Raw genomic sequence first — 27,380 nt, 5'->3', positions numbered from 1 at the left:
GTAGTAGCCAACTAGGTTGTCTGGACCCTGAGAGCAACTTCTGGGTTCAAAATACTCATCTAACGGAAAATATACCGTTTGTTTACTGATGTATTACTATATATTACATATGTTTTAATATCCTCCTTACTACGAGGCACGGAAGGGAAGCCTGTCCTCCAAATCTGAGGAAAAAAACAGTCCTGTTACTTTGGAAGCAGCTGTTTTTTCGCCAGTTAGCCACTGGCTGGCTAGTCATTTGGCTAATATTTGGTGCTGACGGAACGAGCTAATAGGGATTTTATCTGCTGTGGATCCCGTCAGGTAAACAATATGTTCTCATACATCTATGAAGAAATCTTCAGTCTTTCAGCAGCATTTACCAAGTGGTAATTTTTACTCAAAAATAGCGGTTTTGTTTAGACTTTTCAGTGTTGTGCTAACGTTAGTGGTTAGCTAATGTTACGGTAATGTAAATGTCCAGTCTAGTTTCGTGATGACCAGCCGTGTGTTGTGGTCGTGTTTTCTAGCTTCCTTCCTATCTAATTATATGTGTGTGTGCATGCACACACGTACATATTCCTGTGTACATGTACAAGTTAGCTTCATATTTAGCCAATCAATCGTCAACAAACTCGCTAGTCAAGCCATACTCTGCGGATTTCTTATCACATCTAGTTCTCAGACTGGTGAAGCCCGTTTTCCTGTCTTGAGATGTGCAACGTTAGAAGTCAACAATGTGGATGTGTACTTTGTGCAAGATACAGTTTCAAATGGTACGAAATGCCATGTTTCTAAATCAACGGTGTTTGCTTAACCCTTTCATGCACGGTGTCCACATACGTGGACAGTAATTCTAACCCCACTTTAGATAGGTAAATAGTGGTTATTTTTTTCCAAATTGTATATGGGAAGTACCATGAGGTTCATTACAATACTTTAACAGCAGTTATAACTTTTTGCACTAAATATTAAGTGTTTGATGACATCATCAATCTAAGAAATCCACCGATGTGAATTATGACCATAACAAGCATGTTTATATCTGAAAATCAACCACACCAAAGGGCAATTTCAGGTTTTAAAAAATATTATGATGTTTAGTACAGTTCACTTGAGAAGTCTATGTTGTTAAAATCCAAATTTACAATAAAGGTAGGTTTTTATACAATATAAAGCTACTGTCCACGTATGTGGACGTTGCGCATCAAGAGAGTCTAATGATAAACATATTATTTATGATTACCGTGAGAATATTCTGCTCATTTTGGGCAAATACTTAATGTTATGAGCATTTATAATGATTATAGTGTGAAAATAAATGTAAATGTGAAAATAAATAAACATATTTAACACATTTTAACACTTTTAATTTAATAAATTCAAGAAAAACTACCTAAAATTAGTGTTTCACGCACGTGTCTATAGGCATATTTCGGGTTTCTTTCACCACAAAATGACACAAATGATGTAGGAATGAGCTAGAATACATGCTGAATCAAATACAGATCTGTCTTCATCAGAATTGAAGTTTTTTTCCACATGCAACAAGGTTTCCCCACAAATCTTGCCATAGCTGTGTATGTAAATATTGCTAAATTGACAGTTTTTTTTCTCTTTTTTCATCTTTGTTCGTTAAATACTGTAATATATAATGTGTAAGTGTCATATAATGTTGTAATATTACATATAGTAACATGGAAAGTAAGTAAAATAACTTGCATTTATAATAGGAGGTCTATTTAACACTATTTTTTCACAGAAAATACTTGAACATGCTGATGAATGACTACAAAACGCATGGGTCTGGAGGCAAATTTCATATTACCTTTCATATAGGGACAACATAAATGATGTAGGATTGAGCTAGAATCCATGCTGAATCAAATACAGATGTGTCTTCATCAGAATTTAAGGTTTTTTCCACATACAACAAGGTTTCCCACAAATCTTGCCATAGCTGTGTATGTAAATATTGCTAAATTCACAGTTTTTTTTCTCTTTGTTTCATCTTTGTTCCTTAAATAGTGTAATGTATAATGTATAAGTGTCATATAATGTTGTAATATGACACAAGGTAACATGGAAAGTAAGTAAATTAACTTACATTTATAATAGGGGGTCTATTTAACACTATTTTTTACAGAAAATACTTGAAAATGCTGATGAATGACTACAGAACGCATGTGTCTGGAGGCAAATTTCATATTACCTTTCATATAGGGACAACATAAATGATGTAGGATTGAGCTAGAATCCATGCTGAATCAAATACAGATGTGTCTTCATCAGAATTTAAGGTTTTTTCCACATGCAACAAGGTTTCCCCACAAATCTTGCCATAGCTGTGTATGTAAATATTGCTAAATTGACAGGTTTTTTTCCTCTTTGTTTCATCTTTGTTCCTTAAATAGTGTAATGTATAATGCATAAGTGTCATATAATGTTGTAATATGACACAAGGTAACATGGAAAGTAAGTAAATTAACTTACATTTATAATAGGGGGTCTATTTAACACTATTTTTTTTACAGAAAATACTTGAAAATGCTGATGAATGACTACAGAACGCATGTGTCTGGAGGCAAATTTCACATTACCTTTTATACAGGGACAACATAAATGATGTAAGATTGAGCTAGAGTACATGCTGAATCAAACTGAGCTTTTTGTTCACCAGCATTGGCTGTCTTCTTGCATGCAATAAGAATTTCCCACATATTTTTCTATGACCACCTATATAAACAATGCTATTTTTATATATATGTTTTTGTTGTTGGTTAATTACAGTGATATATGGTGTTAAAGTGTTATATTGTGTTGTTATATAGCATAAAACACCATAAAAATGAATAAAACAGCTTAATTTGAACTTGAAATACAGTATAGGCCTATATAACTTTTCACTCCTTTGATGCGCAGTGTCCACATATGTGGACAGTAAAATAACTTCCACATCAAAAGAGATTTTTGAAAAATTCCAAAAGATTCTTCATATTAGCTCCATTATGAGTGAGAAAATCAATATATAAAAAATCTTGCACATTTTTTTCATGGTGTCTGCATGAAAGGGTTAAGTAAAACGCTAGTCTACACTGCGGCCACAGACATTTGCATACTACGATTCTGAGAGGGTAATTGTTACACCCCCTCCATTAGAACTATGGTCTTGACTAGTTCGGATACCGTGGCATACCTGGCGCTAAAGCTGTTTGCACAGATTGATAAACTCTATCGACACTATCGATAATATTCATTGGTATACCAGACCTTAACAGTTATCTTGCCCCGCTGTGCAACATTCGCTGTAGTAAAGAACAAGTACTGTAGCCTACCATGTACCTATGAATCACTCAGAGCTGTCGTCTCACTTTTCGTCCACTATGAAATTTTAACCCCCCTCGTCTACCCTTGACAACTATCACTGGCTGTAATGTAAATTGAAATGACAAGAGCTAGCTGCTGTTTTATTACTAGTTAAACTTTTTTCGTTTCACAGCATGCGGATAGTGGCAGATGATGGAGGGATCCTACTTTAGAATGAATGTGAGAGAGCTCTGCGAAACGGATGACTTGGCCACGGGGCTGGTCCTGGACCCTTTGCTGGGGTTCAGCACCCACAAGATGAACATCAGGTATGCTCTCCGACTCCCACAGTGTACACTGTAGATGTGAGTTGATAGCTGCTTACATAAACCTTTTAAACTGTATTCTGTATCTTCCTCTGTGTTTGCTGTTTAAGGATGCAGTTGATCAGTGTGTGTTGTTGCTTTACCTTGCTGCATTGTATAAAGCTACTCTGACTACTGCATTCCTGCTTAACTTTGGTGAAAGATTACTTGTGACGTAAACAAGAGTAAGGTCTGCTCCAGCCAGATTGCTCGAGTTATTCATGTTGATGGTTAAACAGGGTTTGCCATCAGTCTGTTTTGTATTATATGTATTATCCTCCTGGAATAAAATGTAGCCCCTTTGTTTGATTTAATTAGCATTTTGTGTGATTTAATTAAGTAGGCATGAGCTATACTATGTTCATGCTGGCTGCAGCAAGCTATTTTTTTAATGGCTGGAGTGGAAAATGGCTTGTGAAGACTCCACTGTTGTACAGTATTCTGCCCTACAATCTTAGAACGTAGTAACTCTGAAAACGGCAAACTGAGAAAAAAGGCTTCAAAGTTTTCCATATGGCGCGACAACTGTGTTGTCGGTAAATTGGTGGTGACACTTCCTGGTAATGCTTGTTTAGGATAGAAATTTAATGCACACAAAAAACCCCCCCAAAAAACAACATTTATGTGTCTTTTTGCCACAAAAAACAGAGTTACTGCGTTCTTGGCTGGTATTACTGCCACAAAATGGAGTTACTGCAGGAGTTACTGCGTTCTTAGCTTGTATTACTGTCTACTCCCAAACCAGTCCCATTGGAACGTGCAGCAGTAACTCGCCGACTTACTGCGTTTTTGTTTAACCTTTTTTGGGTCATTTTTGAACTTTCAAAATGAGTTTTCTCCAAAACGGGACGGTGTTGGACCACCATTTTTGGACACAAGACAAATGAGGTAGTTTAGAACCGATTTCCGATATAAAAAAAAAATCGACCATTTTGAGTTACTGCGTTCTAGTATTGCACGGCAGTATTGACAAGTGATTAGTCTGTCAGGATTATGTGGTGAATGTAGAAAGTTACTCTCTGAGTCAAGGATGACACGACACAAAGTTACCGTCACTGTAGCTTAACTGAAGTGAACTTCAAAGCTGCTCGCGCCAGATACAATAACAGAAAAACATAACTGAGGAGATAAGAGTTCTGATTGGCCCACGTCTCATCAGTACGGTGGCCAGTGTTGGACAAACAATGCAGAACCAATCATTTACGAAATGATCTAGTGCACTACAGTGAATGTAAGAAGAAATTACTTGTCTACAATCTTTGTTAATGTGTGGCTCTTCTGGTTTGGATGCTTGTTGTACCACAGTTTGATGGCAGTGCTAAACACACTGGTTTCTCCCACCAACACTCATGTACACCACAATATTCCCACCCTTCTTGACCCCATTGAAAGAGTGGAGGGAAAAACATAGCAGCTCCATTTCTCTATCTTCCTCTCGTCCTGTCTTTGTTAAGTTATTCCTCCGCCCTCCACTCATGTGTTAATCTTATGGGTTGACTGTTGTACCAGAAGCCATGTTTCCCACCAACACTCATGTACACCACTTAATAGTATTCCTGCCCCTTTTGATCCTAATGAAAAGAAAATGGCGTCTCCATTTCTCTAACTTCCTCCCATCGCATCATCCTGTTGTTCCCCCGCTCTGCTTTGCTCCACTCCACTCTACAACTCTCCTCTGCTCACTTACTTTAAAATGACAACATTTTTTGAACTGTTTGAAAAGAAATGGTGCACAAACAAAGGACGGTTGATTGATGATGGCTGAAGTTTGACATTCAGATGCCAACAATGCCCTGTATTGGACCCTGGGGCGGGGCTTTTCCAGGTACTTTTCTTGTTGTGAGTGTGAAGGAGAGTGCTCCTCCATTCTCGTGCCAAGGGGAGCTGTTGTAGGGGAAATATTGCATGTTAATGAACTGGTGGTAAAATCCAATGAATGCATTTTTAAATCTCTCCTCTGCTCTGCTCTGCAGCCAGCTTCCAGAGATCAGGCGCTGGGGTTATCTGAAGGAGACGCTGCTGAGGTTCACGCGGACGCAGGACTTCCCCTCCACCTTCGATGCCCTGCTGGTGGGGGACTGGGCCAGCGGCTACTTCAGCGGCCAGGGTCCCCACCGGCTGGAGCTCTTCAGGAACCACGTGAGGCTGCTGCTGTTGTTTTATGCTCTCTCTCTCTCGCTCTCTCTGTCTGTCTCTCTCTCTCGCTCTCGCTCGCTCTCTGTCTGTCTGTCTGTCTCTCTCTCTCTCTCTCTCTCTTCTGTTTCTTTGTTTCTCTCTTTCTTTCTTGCTCTCTTTCTCTTTCTTATCTCTGTCACTTTATGTTGCTTTCTTTTTTCAAACTGTCACACTGTTTCTCTCTCTCTCTCTCCCTCTCCCTCCCTCTTCCCTTTCTGTTTCTTTGTCTCTCTCTCTCTTTCTTATCTCTGTCACTTTATGTTGCTTTATCTTTTTTCGCACTGTCACACACGGTTTCTCTCTCTCTCTCTCTCTCTCTCTCTCTCTCTCTCTCTCTCTCTCTGTCTCTCTGTCTTTGCGTGCCTCTGCCTATGTGCATCTCTTTGTCACTGCTTGTGTGGATGTCAGGGTTCAGAGTACAAACTCGTGTAGATAACATATAACACTACTGCTTTCGATATGGCTGAGCTTTCGTTTTCATGAGGATACATGGAAGAAGGAGGGGTATAAACGTGCGTTTCTGACCAGTGTGCGTGAATCATGTCAGCTGGTTTGTGAGCACAGTAGGCTCACATTTTTCATTTACCTGGTCAGCAAGCCATCAGTCCATGGCGTATACATGTAGTGTGGAACCGTGCATTAAGCAGAGGTGGAACGTAACAAAGTATTTTTACTTCGTTACTGTACGTAAGTAGTTTTTTCTGGAATTTGTACTTACTTGAGTAAAAATAATACTGCAGACCTACTTTTACTCAATTAGATTTTTTGACAATTACTTGTACTTTCTACTCCTTACATTTCTAGAAGAAGACTTTGTTACTAGTTAAATTTATCCTAGGTTTTCCTGTTGTGTTTCGTGGATATTTGAGTAGCCTCAGCTGCGGGCAGGGAGGTGGGACCAAGCCCCTCTTTCAAACTGACACCCAGACAGAAAAGATACTTTGAAAAACATTAACCGGACTCCATATTCATGTTCAAATAGAACCAAAAACCGTTGCAGAAACGTTTCCCTATTGGATCAAGTAGGCAGACATACTTGTACTTTTGTACTCAAAAAGTGAGCCGTAGTGCCCTCTATGTTCACAGTAAACCCATTATTGCAACAGGGAACTCCAGCGCGCCGCAGAGCCTCAATGATGAGAAGTAGGCCTATACATCCATCGCCACAAGTATAGATGCTTACAGTGGAGTTTACCATCCACTTGTCCCATGGCATGGGTAGTGCCCCCTCCTTCTTCACATCACTTGAACTGTACAATGCATGTCCGTCTTTCGCTCCCTTGCTCATTCACAGTTCCTGTCTTTTCTATCCTCTGCCCATGATGTAGCCAATGTGTGTTTTTGTGTCTACAAACGCGCCTGACCCCCCCCCCCCTTTACTTTAAAAAGAAAAGGGGGTGAAAAGCCCTAGAGTTTTAAAGACCCCCCCTCCTGCTCATGCAAGATATTCTCTGCGGCCTTGCCCATGCTTTCTTCACTCTGCCCCAGTCAAGTTAGTTGGTGAAGTGCAAGGCTTGCGCACCAGTCAAGCTTGTTTTCAAAGAACATGCAGGCAGGGCTGAGACGTGTCATCTGTGGAATCTGAAATCATGTCCCCAATTGTCCTCAACAGTCTAGGATAATTGGGGAGCTTTAAAGCCTTTGTTACCCAGCCTTTTACACACATTTTGCATTTCCTTGTCTTGTGTGTTTTGTTACAAGTCTAGAGTGTGCAAGCAGCTTGTTGATGCCATTTAATTTGTTCTTCAGGTCTACCGGTACCTGAAGGCCTTCCTGCTGGACAGTGGAGTTCAGATTGAGTCCTGCAACCGCTACTCTGCTGAAACCAATGGGGCCAAGATCACCGCTACCCGACAATGGTAAGGCAAAACAAGTCTCTTTTTTTGTCTTTTCAGAAAATGACTTACCGTTGTTTGCAATTATTATTTTTTGGGGGCTTCTTTTTGTGGCTTTATTTATGGTGCCGCCTGTATTGACACTCAAATATTGTTCATGCTCAAGATGAATTGCATTCAGTGGCCGCAAATCTTTTTTAATGGGTGGAGTTAAATGCTTTGAAGGACAAAAAAAACAGGGGGATAAGTAAGGGTTAACGTTCGGCGAGAAGGTCGCTACCGTGGAATAGCAGCACGACAGAGAGAATCTTTAGACCCCGACGCGGAGCGGAGGGGTCTTGTTCTCTCTGAAGTGCTGCTATTCCACAAAGCGACCGACTCGCCGAAAGTTAACCCGCTTATTATATGGATATACTTAAATGATTCACACATGGCGGGGACATTTCTTTAGGCCTATTTAATGTGAAGTAATGTCAAAAGATTGTTGCTGCGCAAAACAAAACAGTGCCGTTGTGGAACACCGCTAACAGCTAGGTAGCCAGGACACCAGCAGGTGTTGTCTATCACAGCAGCTGATTAGAGTCTTGTTGAAAAGTCGCTTTAGCAGTGAAAAGTCTTGTTGCCATTGAGAGCGGTCTGTTATAGACCAACCCGTCCGTTATCGAAAAATAACAGACGTGCGAACGTTGGGGAGCCCCGTTGAAATGAATGGAGCATTCGACCGATGACGTCACAACCATATAATAATAATGCATTATTTTATGCACCCTTCTAGCTACATATTGTTTTTCCTCATGTACCAACATGTAAATTGCGTAAAGGCAGTACATTACAATGAGCCCTTGATAGTGTGGACATTGACAATGTTAAGTGTTATTACAATTAGTAGATACACTGTACTTCAGGAATTGTAAGTGTGCTGCAGAATGTTGAACATTACATTACATTGCATTTGGCAGACGCTTTATAACCAAAGCGACTAACAAACGAGGACATAATCATAGCCAGCATCACTAGCAGATACAAAGTGCACAGCAAATGTACAGAACAACAAGTGCAGATGCAAAGGAGGGTGTTTTTTTTTTTTTTTTGTAAAGTAGAGCACACACACATTGCCTACACATCATGTCAAGAGTCTGGCTTGGGGCTAGGGCAGCTCAAACATTAGTCTAGTAGATAGTCACGAAAGAGGAGAGTCTTTACTTGCTTCTTGAAGGCTGCAAGAGATGTGTTGAATAGTGACTCACCATGCTGCTGAATGAGCTAGGTATGGTCCCCCTCGCCTTGTGCCTAACCAGCCTGGCAAGTGTCTCTCAAAAGCCCTGTTGACACCTGACGGTCCTTCACGAAACATGTTTTGTCAGTTGAAGACATGAGGCCTATACTACAAAACTGGTTTGTGATAAGTTAAGGTTAAGTTAAGAGGTAAATCATCTTCTAGAAGAGCCTGGAGTCCTCATTTTCTTAAAGGCCAACTTCCGATAAAAAACAGTTTTACTCACTCCTTTTGAAAATCGGACGGTCACCCCAAATTAAACACGCATGCAAGGCTTCATAGTGGCTGGTGCGTCACCTCGCCTGGCTGTGTTTCCCCGTGTTTCCCAATTGACACAAACAATGCAGAGCCACGAGCGAATCATGAACGTCTGTTTGTGTTTTGCGTCACATCGAAAGAAGGCCTTGCACACATGGGTTTATGTCGTCCCATTTTTCTAAAAACGTGTCCAGTAATTTGTTTCTGCTTGTTTTCAAAACTACCAACGCCTGGTAGCCCGAAACCTAGCTTAGCCTAGCTATCAGCTGGTTGCTACACTCAGATACACACAGAGCAAACAGCCTGTTTACATACAGTTGAGGACGATATTAGTAGCCCCCCTCCTGAAATTAGACAAATCTCTTCATTTATCATTGAGAATGATCATTATTAATAAATGTATGTTATTCTGGAAACAAATACACCATGGAGATAGTATCCAATAAGTTAAATTTGGACTTTTCCATTTTCACAATGAGTTTAAACAAAAAAAGTGTAAAAATGGCAAGGACAAAACTATTAGCCCCCTTATCATTAATAGTCAATACAGTGCCATTTATGACAAAAAATTGACACCAGGCACTTTGATTAGTTGTTAACTATGTTGGCACATGTCCTACCAGGGATTTTGGCCCATTTTTTTCATTGCAAATAGTTAAGCTGGTCCAAATTCCATGGATGTTGAGGATGGACATTCATTTTCAGCACTCTTCAAATACTATCTAAAGGATTGAGGTCTGAACCACTCCATGACCATGGTTTTAGTATCCTTGAAGAACATTTGAACTATTTTGGATGCAAGTTTTGGGTTATTATCTTATTGAAAGATCCAGTGAAGATCTTAACTCCCTCTATGAGCATATTTTTGCAAGGTCACTTTCCACATTCTATCATAATTTTCTGTTTTTTATGGTGCCGCACACCCAAACAAGGTTTCCTGTTGCTGAGGCTGCCACAGAATGATGCATCCACCGCCATGTTTAATTGTGGAAACCATCTTATAGCGATTCAAGGCCTATCCCTTTCTTCACCTGACAGAAGCAGAATTCATGCATCAAATCAGGTGCAATTGAATATCATCAGATGAAAGCAGAGACGTTCAAAACTCATTTTTGACTTTCAAATGTTCACAGGCAAAGCTCAATAACACTCTGATATGCACTGCCTTTAGTCAAGGGGTTCTTCTGTGATGATGGCCCCAAAGCCCAATATGATGACAAGCCCTAACAACTGTCTCTCTTCGGGGGGGAAAAACCTCCAGGTGAGGCCAGGTCAATAACAATCATCTAGGCAGGTGTCCAATGCTTCTTTGGTCTAATGAGGCTAAGCAGTTTCCACAGTTACACCTAGTGGAAGGGCATCAAGTTTAGTCTGTTATTCAGCCTCAGACACAGGGAGTCTGGGTCTGAATCTGGATTGCTGGGTCTTCCAACAACATTGTAACCCAAAGCATACATTTAGATTAGTTCAGAGGTTCTTCAAGGACACTAAAACCATGATATTGGAATCACCCGCTCATAGTCCAGTCCTCAATCCCACTGATAGTCTGTGGTTAATGTCTATGCTCAGCATCCATGCGATTTGGACCAGCTAGAACACTTTGCAGTGAAGAAATGGGCCAAAATCCCTAGTGGGGCACGAGCCAACCTAGGTAGCAACTTATCAGAGCCTGTTGTCAGTTTTGGTTCATAAATGGCGCCATATTGACTATTAATGATCAGGGGGCTAATAATTTTGTCCTTGTCATTTTTGCCATTTTTTGTTTAAACTCATCGTAACAATAGAAAAATCCAAATTCAACTCATTGAACATTATCTCCATCAGTGTATTTGTTTCCAGAATAACAGAAACGGTGAATAATGGCAATTCTTACTGAGAAATCAAGAGAAATGTCTAATTTCAGGAGGGGGGCTAATAATATCGTCCTCAACTGTACAGCCTCCTCTCTCTAGTCGACCCATGCCTGCAGAGTGCACAGCCCTGAATGGAGTCTGCACGCCTCCATTGGCACCCCTATAGTGCAGTACCACCCGGGGAAGTGGCGACTCTATAACCTTTTAGAATCTCTCTGCAGAGCAGGAGGAGGGAGCCAATCAGAGACGGATATCCAAGACAAACCCGGAAAACCATCTCGTTTTGTCCACAAGCCACCTTGCTGGCTTGCATAGACGGTTTGAAACAAAGCAACCAGAACGCTTTTTTTAAACAGGACCAACACATAACACATTCAATAACAATGGGGGAAAAAGCAGTATTAATGAAATAACGATGAGAGGACATCTTAAAGAAAAGCTCTTGTATTAGATGATTTACCTCTTAACTTAACCTTAACTTATCCTGCACCAGCTTTGTAGCATAGGCCCATGGAGACACTGCCAGAATGTGACACAAACAGCAGCACCAAGATGGACCACCTGCTGCAGGCAAGCAGTGTGCCTCCCAGGTTAAACAAGTTAAACCTTGGTAGCGTGACAGGGTCATGAGTTCAAGGCTAGAACATCCTACTTGTCATGAAGAGGCTGGAAGGTCATGACAAATCCCCTGAAGCCGTGGGTTGTCAGAGACGACATGAGCTGTGTGTCGGCCCTTGAGCTTCCGCTCATAGAGGTGTGTGTGTGTGTGTGTGTGTGTGTGTGTGTGTGTGTGTGTGTGTGTGTGTGTGTGTGTGTGTGTGTGTGTGTGTGTGTGTGTGTGTGTGTGTGTGTGTGTGTGTGTGTGTGTGTGTGTGTGTGCGCGTGTCAAATGGTAAATGGACTGCATTTATATAGCCCCTTTCCACTCCTTCGAGCGCTCAAAGCGCTTTACATTGAATGCCTCACATTCACCCATTCACACTCACATCCACAGCGGTGGCAGTGGCTTCCACGCAGGGTACCACCCTGCCACCAGGAGCAATTGTGGTTAAGTATCTTGCTCAAGGATACATTGATGGGTCAGGCAGAGCAGGGGCTCGAACCTGCAACCTTCTGGTTGCCGAACAGGCTCCTCTACCATCTAAGCCACCACCGCCCAGGGTTGGTCTTAATGACCACATTGTTTTTATACACAGCAGCGCTCTGTGGATTGGGTGGCTGGATTATTATTTTGCTTTTTTTTTTTTGGTTGCTAAGATTGCAGCTGCCATCTGCAGCTGTGTATTACCGTTGCCAGGCATCCACAAACCTGCTGGTGGTGCCCCAGTCCCACCTGTCGTTTCAAGCATGACGTCAGATGTGCACCCAGGGCGTCCTAAAAATGTATACTGGAATATGTATACACTTTAAATCATTGTAAAGTAGGTATTTTTTGAAGGCTTTGTGAAATTCTGAGTGTAATATAACACCAACATTATTTTATTTTTTGTCAGTTTTGTCATTACCTGCCATGAAATTGAACTCTATTCTGGTTCAGCCACTGCTGACAATGTGAACTGCACAGAATTTGTTAGACTTGTTACACCTCAATGGCTGCATTCACTTTCTGTGACTGTTTCAGGTCTTATACTGTAGCATATACTTTAGACATCAGATTGACAATACGTGGGGACAAAACATCAAAGTGGACATGAAACATTACATTTAAAGTGTTTTATATAAGTTAAGTATAGTTTTGATTTATTTAGAGTGGAAAATTAAAGCAATGTAAACGCAGATCATTACAAAAAAAAGACATTTCGGATACATTAGTTATGCAGGCCATTATTAATATTCGCCACCATCTTGTTTATGACATCACCGGGTGTGTTGGTTGGTTCGGCTACTCTGGGACACTCTGCTCTGGTGCTGCTGTAAAGTTTAGCTTCACCCGTAGCCTTACTGCAAAAAAACAAACAAACATCAAAACAATGGAGGATGAAGTGGAGAGACTCAATATTTCCAATGAGGACAACTTTGTCCAGTGTTTCATGTCCACTTTAAAGAGATGTCTGTAAATGGTCTATTATGCTTTGAACATTACATCAACGTTTCGTAGATTTAAAGTTTTTGGGATGGCTGGACTCATGAGTGGATCTAGATGCAGACAGTAGATTAGCAACTGAATATAGTTGACTGGTGAATAGATGAGACAACCCTTTAGTTATATGTAAGTAAGGTTATATGGCCATAGATGATGGCTGCTTAAAAAATGTCCACAGCATAGCTGCTTTAATAACAATATGCAAGTCATTGTTTTCATGGTTTTTCTTTTTGAAGCTGAATGAGAAGGATATGCCGATATCATATTTTTGAGCGACCACATAACTTTGTTCACATGCTTTTAAAGCAAAGGGAGAGGTTGAATGAGGTGATGAACGTCAGGTTAGTTCTTAAACTGGTGTTATGTTGGATGACGTTATGAAGTTAATGTACATGTCTGCGTGCCATAGCCTCATCAGTGCCATTGCAATACATGGTATATAATTCACCTTCTGCAAACGTTCAGTTTCATGGCCAACTGCAAAAAACCCTCATTTGGGCTTGAATTTTAGTTGTGTTGCTTCCTGGTGATGCACTGGTAAGACTAGAGACTAGAGACTAGAGAGATGTGTGTGACGTGATATTATATGGTATTTTGGGAAATATAACACTTTACTTTAAAGGTACAGTTACCATATGTAAGTTTCTCTACTTTCTGGGTAACAGAAGGGTAATAGAGAGAAGTTACATGGTATCTAACGGGTAAAAAGGGGGTAATTACAAAGTAAATACCATGGATTGGGTAACAATAAGGTAACAGAGAGAGGTTTGATGATTGGATGGTTAGAAAATATGCAGTAGTTTCATAGTAATTGTTGGGATATGTATATTAAATGGTATTTCATTTGTAATTACCCCCCTGTTACTAATGGTTAGATACATGTACATTCTCTCTGTTACCTTGTTGTTACGCAGAAAGTACATAGTAATTACTGTGCAGTAAAGTAAAGCGTAACCAATATTTCAATTATGTGAGCATCCAGTTGTGTGCCCTTTTTGGGATTTCAGTAGTTGCCTAATTTTCCCTCTTGAATCTTGCACATGGTGCTCTAATATTCTGGCCATGTCTTCCAGTTGGGGTCTGGACGCTAGCCTATTTACATGTGATATAGGGTTATCAGTGCGATTTGAACAAATGGCACTAATTTCAGGGGCCTGTGCGCAGGGGACTAGTGACAGTTGTGCACGATCCCTGTTGCAAAAGTGAAATAATATTGGAACGACATCGAAACTGGGTACATTAGATTGAATGGCTGTAAAAAAGGATGTGCTTGACTTTTATAAAAACGGATATTTACAAGCAGTAAAAAAAAACAGTTTATAAATGGTAGTAATTAAATGCTATTTTAATTCTTTGATGTTTATCATTATTTACTGCTGCCTTGTTGCACTACTTGAAGTTCCATTCTAATATCAAAATAGTGCTTGTGTACTGTTTACTGTATGTGCGTTGTGGTGTTTGGCTGGGAGAGGAGTTATATGTTCAGCATTATGCCTGCAACAGTCAAATAAAGTCAACATAATTTCCCTCCCCTGCCCGCCGCCTACATCTTCGCTGGGGTTTTGTGTGTATCCAGCCAGCCAGGGAGTGAGTAATGGCTGTGTTCAGGGCCGGATTAAGATGTCCTGGGGCCCCTAGGCTACAGGTTGCTGTGGGGGCCCCCGAAAGGCAAATTTCGAGACAAATTTACATAGATACATGTCATAATTACGAGGTGACAGATTCATTTTCCAGTATTTCATCTTGTCACAATTTTGCCATTTTTCACTTTTTGGGGGGGCCGGCAGATGGGTAGCCCTAGGCTGCAGCCATATCTAGCCTGTGCATTAATCCGGTCCTGCTTGTGTTATGTGTCAGTACCTACTGCCCACACCCTCTCTTGTCCCTGATTGGCCGCCCCGCTTCGCAGGTCTGTGGGGGAGCGCATGGAGGTGCTGCAGGGCTGCATCGCGGAGCTGAACTCGTCGGAGAGCGCGCTGCTGAGAACCGGCGTCAACGACTTCAGCGTCATGTACTCCACTCGCAAGCGCTGCGCTCAGCTGTGGCTGGGGCCTGCCGCCTTCATCAATCACGGTGAGAGGACGGGTGACGAAAGAAGGAGCGAGCGAACGAACGAGCGAGCGGGGGTGGACCGAGGCAGAGGCAGAGGGGGCTGCCTGTCGTCAATGAAGTGCTCTATCACACACACACACACACACACACACACACACACACACACACACACACACACACACACACACACACACACACACACACACTGTATTATGCTATGTTTTCATGAGTGGTCAGTGGAACACTCTCCCTTGCTCTGTATTAGAGTTCGTAATTTTGATATGATTCAGTGTATTTAAAAATAGTTTAATTTGATGTCTTTATCAGATTGCCACAGCATTTATTATCTACCGTTAACGCTGTCTAGTCTACTGACAGAACAGCCTCTCAGTGCCACTGTGTCATCCATTAATGACACTCATTAAACCACATGTCAGCATAATGTCTTGACAACCTCCATTTTTAAACCCTGGTAATGTCATTAACTTGTAATGACACTAGCGCCAGTGTCTGTCCGTCGTCTGTGTTCACTCCAATGTGATTTTCCCGGGTGTATTTTAGAGACCACAGCTCCAAAGGGACAGCCTGTATGGTGACGGTTGCGTCAGCCATTGTCCCCAATGAAAAGGGGGAGCTGTTACGGGGAGATGTACACTACAACAAGGGGGTGTCTATTCTGACTTACTTAGGAGTAAATAAAGAGACGATTCTGTTGTCTGTGACGTCGCTAATTTTGTATTTCTTTGTTCTTTTTTTAAAACCTGGATGGGAGAGAAGACTGTCGACCAAATTGTAAGGTAAGTACGAGACCTTAAATCCGAGTCTTGAGTCTGAGTGCCTTTGCCTGCCTGTCGTCTTGCCTGTCTCTCCGCTTTCTCCATCAATGTGTCGTGTGTGTCATCCCGTACAAGGCTTCTGTGTTATGCGAGTCTGCTGTCATCCGGCGTGCTGCTTTAGCTCATATTGTGCCGGTTTCTGTGTCTGCTTGCCAGTTGTAACAGAACGTTGTCACTTGTCAGGCAAGTTGAGTTTTACTTGTTGAAATCGCACGTCGACTGTTTTGTTGTCTTGTGTGTCTCATTTTGTGGATTATATCTAGATTAGTATTTCTCAACGTGGGCCGTACAGCCCCCCAGGGGGGCGTTGGAAAGCCCTAGGGGGGCGTTGAGAAGGATACAACTAAGAGGGGGCTGGGCTTAGTTGTCATTGGGGTGCATTAGTCCATTTTATTTTTTAATACTAAGGTGAGTATTGTCAGGCTTATGCTGATGTCAAGGGGGCGTTGGAAGGCTTATGATGAGACCTAGGGGGCGTTTGTTCGAAAAAGTTGAGAACCACTGGATTAGATGCATTTCCAGAAAAAAAGTCACTTTATAAGGGTGTTAGAAGCATTTTTAGTAAAAGTTGGGAACATGGTTTTCTAACACAATTGAAGTACCCTGAATTCAGCTAGTCTGGTACCCAGTTTGGGAACCAATCTAGTTGAATTCAGCACACTTAAATTATGTTAAAGGGACACTGTGTGAGATTTTTAGTTGTTTATTTCCAGAATTCGTGCTGCCCATTCACTAATGTTAACTTTTTCATGAATACATACCACCAGCATCAAATTCTAAGTATTCATTATGACTGGAAAAATTGCACTTTTCATACATGAAAAGGGGGATCTTCTCCATGGTCCGCCATTTTGAATTTCCAAAAATGACTGTACTTGGACCATATTAGAAAATATTTGTTTAATACTTAGTAAACTTTCATGTAAAGATCAAATTTGGCAATAGGCAGCCCAATTTCAATAAGCACCATAGTTGCAGTACCTTTTTTGACCATTTCCTGCACAGTGTCCCTTTTAAGTACATAGTTCCCAACTTTTACTAAAAATGCTTCTAACATTCACAAATATCAAAAATGTGTCTAATCTATCATGTGTGTTTCATTTTGCGGATTAGATCTAGATTTTCCCCCTCAGGGCTGTGCAGTGCCGCTTTTAACACTATATCCCCTCCTGACTCCCTCTCCCCCCCGCCCCCCTTTCTCTCCTGTCTGAAGTTCGTCCCTGGTGAGAAGAATGGGGCATGTGTGAAGGTGATCCGACCCATCTGTCCAGGGGAGGAGGTAACCTGTTACTACGGCGATGGCTTTTTTGGCGAGAACAACGAGATGTGTGAATGCTGCACGTGTGAAAGGTAATTGCATCGTTTACCACTTATTTAAAGAAAAGACATGATTTTCCATATAGATTACCCGGTTTGGTCTGATGAAGCTTCATGTAAAGGGACACGGAGATAAGCTAATCCTGGACACAGTTTTTTCTTTCCCTCAACGTGAGTTTCATTACAAAATTAATTAGAGCATTTTTTTTGACCAATCACTGATGACCAATCACCAAAAATCATGATCTGCCGATCACCGATCATTGCCGATCGCTGAAATGGGAATCTTTCCTATTAAAAAAAAAAAGACTATTAACTATCCCTATTGAATGCCATAAATGGTCCATCTCTATCCATAAACCAATCAATCTTAATTTGAATATGTAACCTTTCATAATGTAGGCCTCATAATAATAATAATAATAATAATAATAATAATACGGTAATAATAATAATGTAATAATAATAATAATAATAATAATAATACGGTAATAATTAAAATATCTTTCAGACTAGTGTTGGTAAAAGGCCTATAGCCTAGGCCTTCAGTAGGCTTAATAAATATAACATGAAAATGTATTGCATAGAACTTGTAACTATTTAAGATTGAACTGAAACTGAAACATTAGATTAGGATTAGGATAGTCTACATAAAAGAAGCAAAATAAACTTGTCACCTGAACTGAACTGGCATGGAGCAGCTAAAATGGACAGGACGACACACAGCTTAAATAATTTGCATAATGTACACTCATAAGAACTCTTCTGGAAATTCACTGAGGACGTCCAGAAACCAAGTCTAGCCTGGTAAAATTAAACTTATAAGGGAAATAGATGACATGACAATAGATGACATCATGTGAACATGAAAGCAGTTATTCTGCAGTCAAATTGCATACTGCTATTGTGAAACAAGAAGTGAAACGGGCATTGAAGAAATTCTGAAAACTTTGCTGTGTGTCTACAATGTGCTCAAACGATACACCAGTAAATGCCTGTTTTTGTTTTCACTGAAGAAGACTCATTGCTAAGGAGGATAACTTGAATATCTTGAATGTTTGAAATCACATCATTGCTTCCTGGCATCGCTGCTATTGAGGCGTGATCTACAAACCGTTTTTAGTGTCTATGAATACAACTGTGGCTTCAATCAATAGGTGACATCATTCCTCTTATAATTTGTGTCAAACAGTCGGGTCTTAGTGTTATTTTCAGTTAAATCTTTCTTTTTTGTGGCAATAAGGGCTAATTGAAAATGCAGGTACAGGTAGGACATATCTAAAGTTGCATCACATCATGTCATTCAGTCTAATTTTGCTGTACTTTTTTTTAAATTTATTTTTTTATATCAGGCGAGGAGAAGGAGCGTTCAGGCACAAAGAAGCAGCATCGCAAGAACCTGATGACCCCAATGATCCTGCAGGGCAAAAATACAAATTCAGAGAGACTGATCTGCGTCTCAGTCGAGAGAAGGGCAGCAGCACTCCTAAACCTATTCCAGCCACAACTAGTACAGGTAAATATATTTTATTTTTATGTTCTTTCTTTTCTGAAAGACAATTTATCGTAAATGGCTCTAAATTGATGGTTGTTCTTTTTTTTCGTGCTAATAACAGTGTAAGCTGTTTGTGTGACTGTTTTCCCTTTGGTACCTGTCTAACATCCTGTCTTTTTTATATCTCTAAGCACTCCCCTTGAGGAATTCTCTGTCCCAGAGGATGAAGAGGGATGGCGCAGCGCTAAACAGGAGGCTGACAAAGACCAACAGATGGAGGAGGGCGGAGCAATGCCGGCAAGATCGTAAAGGAGCCTCCCTGAACGATCACAACCTGTTGCTGCACACCGCCTCTCGCATCAAGCTGAAGGACCTCCGGATACACCTGTACCAGCATACCGTCGAGTTCCTGCTAAGTTGTCGGAACGCCAGCGGCAAAAGCCGGACCCTGTTGGACCAGATCGAAAGGATTAGACCACCTCATCAGGAAGGCGAGAAGGAGAATCTCTCACTTCCCCCAGGGACCAGACAGACGGAGATGGCTGAAAACGGAGAGGGCGACACAGCAGAGAGTGGCGATCCACAGACTGCAGTTCTGGTGGACACATCAAGCCAGGAGCAGCACACTTTAGAGTGCACGTCTGAACTTCGTACTGAAAACCAAGAGCAGCAGACGGCAGAATTGGATGCAACTGTCAAGTCAAACACGGGCATCGGGTGCCATTCTGCCACCACCAAGAAGATGATCAGGAGAAAACCCCACAAGAAACTGAAAGGGTTTTCTTTGAGGCCGAACCCACCAACTTTGTCAGTGGAAAATGAGCCGTCTGAGGCATCAGAAGTTCATGAACATTGTGAAGTTCCTTATACCGACATGGCATTACCAAACATGATGAGTGCTGAGCCTATTCTTGACAAAGAAACCTCTCTAGTTTGCAAGCAAAACCCCAGCAGTGAATGGTCTGAGCATCCCCTTAGGAACGCCAAGGAGCAAGAGCATAGCAACAGCCATAGCAGTCTACCTCAACCTGCCAGCCCTGATGGCTTGCATTCTCAGCCCTCTCCCTGCCACCTGACGCAGAAAGCAGGCCTGAAATACTACCCCACCGTCTCCCTGGTTAGGATGGCGACTCCTGGTGAGAGAGAGAGAGCAGGCAAGGGCAGTCAGACAGGGAAACCAGACGAGAGGTTGGCAGTGTCTTCTGACGGCGCACAAAGCACAGGTGGCAGAGGTGTCAGCGTAGCTGAAGGTAAGAAAGGAGTGCGAGAGCTGTACTTTTCTCCAGTTAAGGTAGGTGGTGTAGATCAGGCTCTGAAAGTAATGTTTAATTTGGCTGATGGTGTTGAGAAAAACATGACTACTGTCATGCCCCCATCTGTCCCCAAGGAGCAGATTGCAGTTACAGATAAAACGTTACAAATTGAAGCAAATAAGCCACATTCTAGCAGTAACATTGCAGCTGATGCAGTAAGACTAGTCAACACGCAGCTCTGCAAGAAACCTGCGATATTAAAGGGCAACGTTAAAAAGGCAGGTGACAAAGCAAACATTGAGAACATCATAGTCAATAAATGTATTACTGATGGGAATCTGGCAGAAGAAACTATTGCAAATGCTGCCCCTGATGTTAAAAATAATAAGGAAAGAGGGGAATTGTCAGGTGTAACAAATGCAAAGCAAACCGTCGGGAAACCCAACACTGGTTGTGAGTTAGTGACAAATTTTAAAGTGAACATTGGCAGTGAAAAACTAATAAACGTAACTGTAGCATCAAATTCTGACAGCAATGGCAAGAAAATAGTAGGATCTATTACAGATGCTGATAAAAGAGGGCAGATGAACACAGGTCTTCCAACAAACCTGAAGGCAGATGAGGCCATTTTCAATAGAAGTAATAGTATGCAGCAAAGAGGGAAGGAGATTGAAATACATGGTAGTGTAGTCACAGAAACAAACACAGACAAAGATGTTATTGAAAAGCAAAGATGCGTTAAATCAAAGGCAGATAGGAAACCTGAAGTTTTGAAGACCAACAGAAATCTTGGAAATCCGAAGAAAACCGGGACGGATACTAAGGCTGTATTGAAAAATGTGGGGGTTGATGAAGCCTCTTTAGTGAGACGGAGTGCAGATATCACTAAAGAAGACAAAAGTGTCTGTGAAGGAAGGGCTATGCTTACTGATGACTGTAAGAAAACGGATGGAGCATCCAAACTAGACATGACTAGTAACGAGCAGAGCACAGATACATCTTCAGAAACGCAGAAAACTTCAACTGTTGGCAAAAGTTTTCTAGGCACTGTGAGCACAAAGAATAGCAGTGGTAATGTTAGTTTGAAACCCTCAAAGAAGCAAGAAAAGGCAGATGAGGGAAAGAAAGACATTAACGCCCAGAAGAATATTCCAGAGCAAAATAAGATCAGTGCATTTCCAAACAGTGGGCACAGTGCTGTGGTTATGAAGGACTTAAGGATAACCCTATCCGATGATTTCAAGGACCTGATCAAAGATCTGGAGAGACATGCACAGAGGGGAAGAGCATCGTGCAAAAGTAAATCTGCTGCTCCCAACCTCAACAAACAAAGCGAAATTAAGATTAAACATCATATTCAAAAATTGATAGCACTCAGTAAGGAGAAAGGTGGAGCAGGACGAGTTGAAGATGCTAAAAAGACAACTGAAAATAAGGTGCACTCCCAAAATGTCTCGGCTCGAGTTTGTGATTCAGCCCACAATACCTCACTGAAAAAACACCCCATTGAAATCGCAACAGCAAAACAGACATCATGTGAATCACTCCCTCTGTGTTCAGCGTCTGCTGTATTGACAAAGGATCACTCCTCACTTACTCAAATACAAGCAAATATTCCTTTGAAGAAAAGGATGTTCAGAGAGTCAAATGAATTTCAACCAGAAGCGTTTACCACTGCACCTGCGTCACCTAAAGAGCCATTGAGAGACAGTGCAGACAGAACAGATGAGCAGCTTAACTCTTTAATGTCGGAACTGAGGTCCCTGACACCGTTGGCCAACACTGCCAGCTCAAATGTACAAAAACGGCAACATTCCCATGAAGAACACTGCACAAAGGTAGTGGAAACGGAGCTCAATCAACCAGCGAAGCAAAGCAAATTGAAAGGTGGAGTTGTAAGATCCTCAACTGCCTACAATGCTTTTAGAAACAGGGATGCAATTACTGATGAACAAACAGAATTGGGAAAAGAATGTGGATACAAAAGTGCAGATTCAGTTGACAAGGGGATGGAGGAAGGACAAAACATAGACACTCAGAAAGAGTTGGCAGGCATAGAGCTGACTCATGGCTCAACAGTGAATCCCAGGCAAGTCACAGGGCTAAGTTCAGGCAAACCGGCCGCAATGCAGAAACAAATTCCTTCTCCCTGGAATGAACTTTCTGTCCCTGAAGTTTCTTTTGACATGGAGGATCATATTAAAGCAGAGCAGGAAAACAAAGTGAGGATTCGCCTGAAGAGAAAAAAAGGAGAGGAGTGGGAGATGGAAGAGAACACTGAGTCGGAAGAGCTTCAAACGACACCGTCCGATGTGCTGTCTGAATCATTTCTGGCAGACCCCTTTAAAGCCATATTGGATTCAGTTTCTGTTTTAAATGTAGAGATGGCAAAAGGTGTGTGGGGTCCACAGGAGGCTGAGAAGTGCTTTGAGCTAGAGCAAACTGCCAAGGCAGGGCAAGCGGCATGGGAAATCTGTGCAAAGAATGTCCACTCCAAGATAAAGAAAAAGAGGGAAACCTCTGCTGCTGTGAAAGGCCATGAAAACCCAGCAGGAAATGTGTCACAGCAGGAAATTCTGTCTAATGACGGACAAGTGCAGCAGGCAGCTAATATCAAATTTGAGACTGTTGAAAATGATGCACCGACCCTTGCTCCCATCCGTCTTTGTAAAAAGAATGAAGGCTGGTTGATCATAGATGGCATGGGGAAAGCGATGACCAAACGCAAAAAGAAGAGAAAGCATTTAAAGGGGTCCAAGGGTTGTAGGGAAGCAGCCGCCACAGAATCATTATTAATCAACGATGTACCCCTTCACAAAGTCAAAGAGGAATTCCAGCCTCCATGCAAACAGCACAAGGAGCTGTTCCACAAGCCCTCCAGAGAGGGAATCTGTCCGAGGTTAGAAAATGCCCCACTCTCCCTGTCCCTTTCATCCCTTTCGCTCAACTCACCACCCCGTGATGACGGAGAAGAGGCCATCTGCCTCAGTAATTACCTGCATGTGAAGGACCTGTTCAGAGAGAAAAGGATGCCTGAAGTTGTGGGCAAGACGAAGCCCAAAAAAGACCTGGATTTTAGAGATGAGTTTGACGCTACACAAAATGTTTCTCTCAGTCATAATCTGTTCCAGATTAACAAAAGCCTCAGCAAACTCCAAGTATTGAGTCAGATGGACACAACTGCATCAGTTGACAGTAATGAAATGGCCGCTTACTCACAAGGGCAACAGAGACCACAGTCTCCATTATTTAATATTTTCCCAGACAGGTCCCCTGGTTCAGAGTTTGCAGAGTTTGGTAATGCTGATGATTTGATCGAGTGCCTGAATCTTGAAGGCTATTACCCTGATAACTCTCAAAGCAGTCTTCCCAACACTTTTTCTGATTTTTGCCAAGCAGAGCCTCATAATACGGGATCTTTCACCAGCCCCTTTTCCCAAAGCCCAGCTGACACCTGGAACCCAGAGACTCCTTATCTTGGTTCTCCAAGTCCCTGTGGTAGTTTCAGTCCTGAGAACGAGTTCGGATTTCCCGAAATTCATGTCACCAAAAACGTTCCTCTCCTTAGTGGATCAGACTCGTCTTCCAAAGAAAAAATATTGAGCAACACAGAATTCACATTCTCTCCTAAAGATGTGGAGGGCGCACAGTTCTCTTTTGACTTCTTCACGAAACCCATCGCTGCTAAGCGGTTAGAAAAACCTGCCCATGTCACAGAATCACAAAAAAACCTTTGGAACCACAAAGATGCGTACTTGTTCAGTGCTACAGACCGGCACTCTCAAACCCCTTCTGTCATAACACAAGCTCAAGCTCTGGACTCTGTCATCCCAGGCTGCAGTTTTAACCCTCGAACAGATTTGACCAAAGCTCAGCTAATGTACTTGGAGAAATCGCAGGGTCTAGTTCACACTGTGAACTCCAACAGAGGTCAGTCTGTTGTCACAAGCCAAGCATCTGCCGGAGGCATGTACAGTTCAGCAGCTTTAAGTCAGCCTCTGAAGCCTTTCCATTCTCCGCATCTGGGCAGCAAGTCCAGCATACAACCCCTTAAGGTAATGTCTTCTACTGATGCCTCTCATCAAGCTTATGACAAAAAGACCTCACAATTCCAAAGCTCGAATCCAGGCAAGATAGAACGCGGCAAACAGGGTCTCAGCTTTTGCAAAGGCAGCATGGCTACTGAAAGGACCGATAGTGGCCCCAAGTTTCCAAACGCTAAACACAGCAGTCCTAATCCCTGTTCAAATCAATTAAGCTTCAACCTTTCAAATTCGCTAACTGGCAGTCATCAAAGTGGGGATTATAGCCATACCCTTGGACAGAAGGGCATACGGACTTGCAACACTGCAAGCACATCCAGCCCCCAGGTAGACCCAGTACACCCCTTTTACGGTCTGACTTCAACCAAGACCCCTTCCAGTGTAGTGCACAACGTTACCTCAAACAAGCGACAGGATATGGGCAGCAAAGGCCTCAGCAAGGGCACATTCACAGAGAAACCATTGTCTTCTAACCAAAGCCCACAGTGCCACAGTTTGCCTCTTGGTAAAAGCGTGATTCAGGGCAAACCCCATGCCATGGTGGCCCCCACTCAAAATCTTAATCTGTCCTGTGGTGAACCCTCGTTGTCTAGCAAACACCAGCCTGGCTACCCTCACTGTGACCTCGTGGAACTTGCGTTCAACTCAGCGTTCGGCCCAGATGCTTCTCTGGGCGGCAGTCCCCGTGTCCAAGGTGGCATTTTGGAGCAGGACACGCAAACAAACAAATCTCAGACGAGCTCCATAGGCTGTGGCGGCCCAGCCCACCCTCCTTACGTTGTCAACTTCACCGGCGATCACTCTGTGACTATGGGGTACAGTGAGGACGGTGAAGGCTTGAACTATGCCGGGGCTCCAACTCCAAATTACACCTACCATTGCCTCATGGATCCATCCGGAACACAGGGCAGACTGGTTCTAGAACCGTGTGGCCTTCCCTCAAACAGCTACCCCCCACCTTCTCCGATGGTGGGGGGCTTTACAACAACCAAGGGCCAAGAGGAACAGGCCAGGAAGGATCCCCATAACCAAGGCCAGTGTGGCAGCAGGCCCTTTGTTTCCCATCACTTTTCAACTTCCAGTCATTCTCTTGGAACCTCAGACCGTAAGCCTAAAAGGCTTAGACTCGTAGTCACTGATGGTACCGTGGACCTTGACCTCCATTACACAGACTGATGCTGGTTCATCTGGAGGTTATTTGTAATGCTTGGGACTACAATTATATTTATTTATGTCGATGTGTGTCTTGAAGAAAAGAAAGGTCATTTCAAACCACAGTTTGAAACATGTTCACATTTTTATGTTTTTACAATCTTTTCTAATGTTTTTTTTTTTTTTTACTTTTTTTTTTGGTAGTGAAATAAGCTTTTTTGTGTATCTAATTACTTAAATGAATTAATTCAACAGTTAAGTCAGGAAGGAATATATTATTCTCGTCTGTCATGATATATCACACCGTAAACCGGCTTTGTTACTTACTGGTTGAATATCACAAATATAAAATACTGGTTGTGATGCTTTTATACCGGAAATTGAAAAGTACTATTTAGAACTTTATATTTAATTTCTATTCTACGTTTGTCCCAGTTTTGCCCAGGCCTTCCAATATCCCCAGAAAGCAGCTGTAATAGCAGTCTCTTGCCACAGGATGGGGTTGTTTCTTTGTCTTTTCTTTGCAGATTTTGTACTGCAGTGGATTTCAAGTTATTGTGGGGAAAGTTCATCTAGTAGTATGTTTGTATGTGTATGCATGTGCAGTTGTGTTCCATCACTGCATTCAACACCACTCGATAAAGACACAGGGGAGATGTGTTACGTAATGTGATTTTTGTTTTTCTTGCCTTTCTAACAAAATGAAAATAGCAATGTAGCTGGGAATAAATGCTGACCCACACAGAAATTGTGTGTAGGTTTGAGAGGCAACTGAAGACCACTGAGGATTAACATGTTAAACTGTCACATTGAACGGCTAATTATTTAAAATCACAACTTAACTCACTCGATGGTTATGTAGTTGTTTCTGCACAAATTTGAAGTTTTCAGCTTTCCTTTAGGGTTGACTGTGTTTAGGCATGTTGGGAGATCCACACATAGATATTTGGTGCACAGGTTAATTGACAATAATGTCTGGGTCTACACACCACCATTGTCCCTGTAAGTTTTTCTGTATATTGATTGCACCTGAAGTATGTTTGTGACTTATGTAGTGTGTTGTACAGGGTGTGGACCCTTATTAGTTTCAACCCTGTTCTATTTTAAGCTGTAAAACGATCACCAGTACTATAATGATGGGCACCTTACCCAATATCTGTAATGACAATGATTTTGAATAATTAAGTAAGAAAACAGAAGTAATCCCATACAACTTTTGACAAACCAGTTTGGATACAGGCTAAATGAGATGAATGTGTTGATTACAGTGGTTTCATGCCTTAAGCTTAATAATTCAAGATGTTTTAGGTGCTCTTGCTCTGTTTCAGGAGAATTGTATTGTAAAAAGTTAGGAAGCTAATGGTTGGGGTGTGTATGTGAGTAAATATTGTACAAAATAGCAGAATAGTGCAGTGTAGATATGTCATGTGGCCTTGTATTATTTATTTTACAGGTGTGACTTGTTGCGGAAAGAGAATTCACCTATTCAGTCTGGACAACTTAGAATTGGCCTGATCCATTGCCATAGCTTCAAAAGTCCATTTTATTTGGCAAAACAACATTGTTGTGTGTGTATTTTTGATGGGTAGGATGAAGCACAGTATGAATTGTATTTTACTGTATTAATGGTCAGATGTTGATATTGTGCTAGCAATGAGATTACTCAGAAAACGGTTTCAAGGTCAGATTTGGATTTGTTTCATGATGTAGCTCAATGCCACTTGACCTTTCATCGTCTCCAAATTGCAGACATATGTGTTTGCACCAACCCCCCCCCCCCCCATTTTTTCCCCCCAACCATTTGTACAGAATAGAACATGGTCAATATAATATTTATTATTTAAATATATGTTAGCTGTTAATATCTCTCCTAATATGGTGCTTTGATAAATTATAATATATGTATGATTGTACACAACGTTGTTTTTTTAACATGGGAAAAAGTAAGACAATTCTGTACTTTTAAAATTGAAGTTGAAATCAAATCAGTTAAAAAAAATCCATCCTAATTTTTGGGAGTTACTTTGTCTTTTATATAAGATAAGAAATGCTGTTCTGCTGTAAGAATGTAAAAATGTATATTAAATCGTTTTTGGATTTAA

The 27,380-nt window shown here is 41.7% G+C and overlaps 1 protein-coding gene across 2 annotated transcripts; it reads left to right on the top strand.

Annotated features, from left to right (window-relative positions):
* Window positions 1–27,380, top strand: kmt5c (lysine methyltransferase 5C). Of its 2 annotated transcripts, XM_063189494.1 has the most exons (10): window positions 1–303; window positions 3,479–3,614; window positions 5,624–5,789; window positions 7,575–7,684; window positions 15,040–15,203; window positions 15,960–15,979; window positions 17,232–17,368; window positions 18,688–18,851; window positions 19,022–20,080; window positions 26,732–27,380. In XM_063189494.1, exons 2-10 carry the CDS (start codon window positions 3,496–3,498, stop codon window positions 26,791–26,793), a joined length of 2,001 nt encoding a protein of 666 aa, XP_063045564.1. In that variant the 5' UTR covers window positions 1–303; window positions 3,479–3,495; the 3' UTR covers window positions 26,794–27,380. The 2 variants fall into 2 exon arrangements, with proteins under 2 accessions (XP_063045564.1, XP_063045559.1); XM_063189489.1 differs by having other exon boundaries at window positions 19,022–27,380.

This window comes from Engraulis encrasicolus, chromosome 2, assembly GCF_034702125.1.
Source record: "Engraulis encrasicolus isolate BLACKSEA-1 chromosome 2, IST_EnEncr_1.0, whole genome shotgun sequence".
Taxonomy (NCBI): Eukaryota; Metazoa; Chordata; class Actinopteri; order Clupeiformes; family Engraulidae; genus Engraulis; species Engraulis encrasicolus.
Note: the sequence above shows the minus strand (reverse complement) of the source record. Positions and strands in the feature narration are given on the sequence as shown.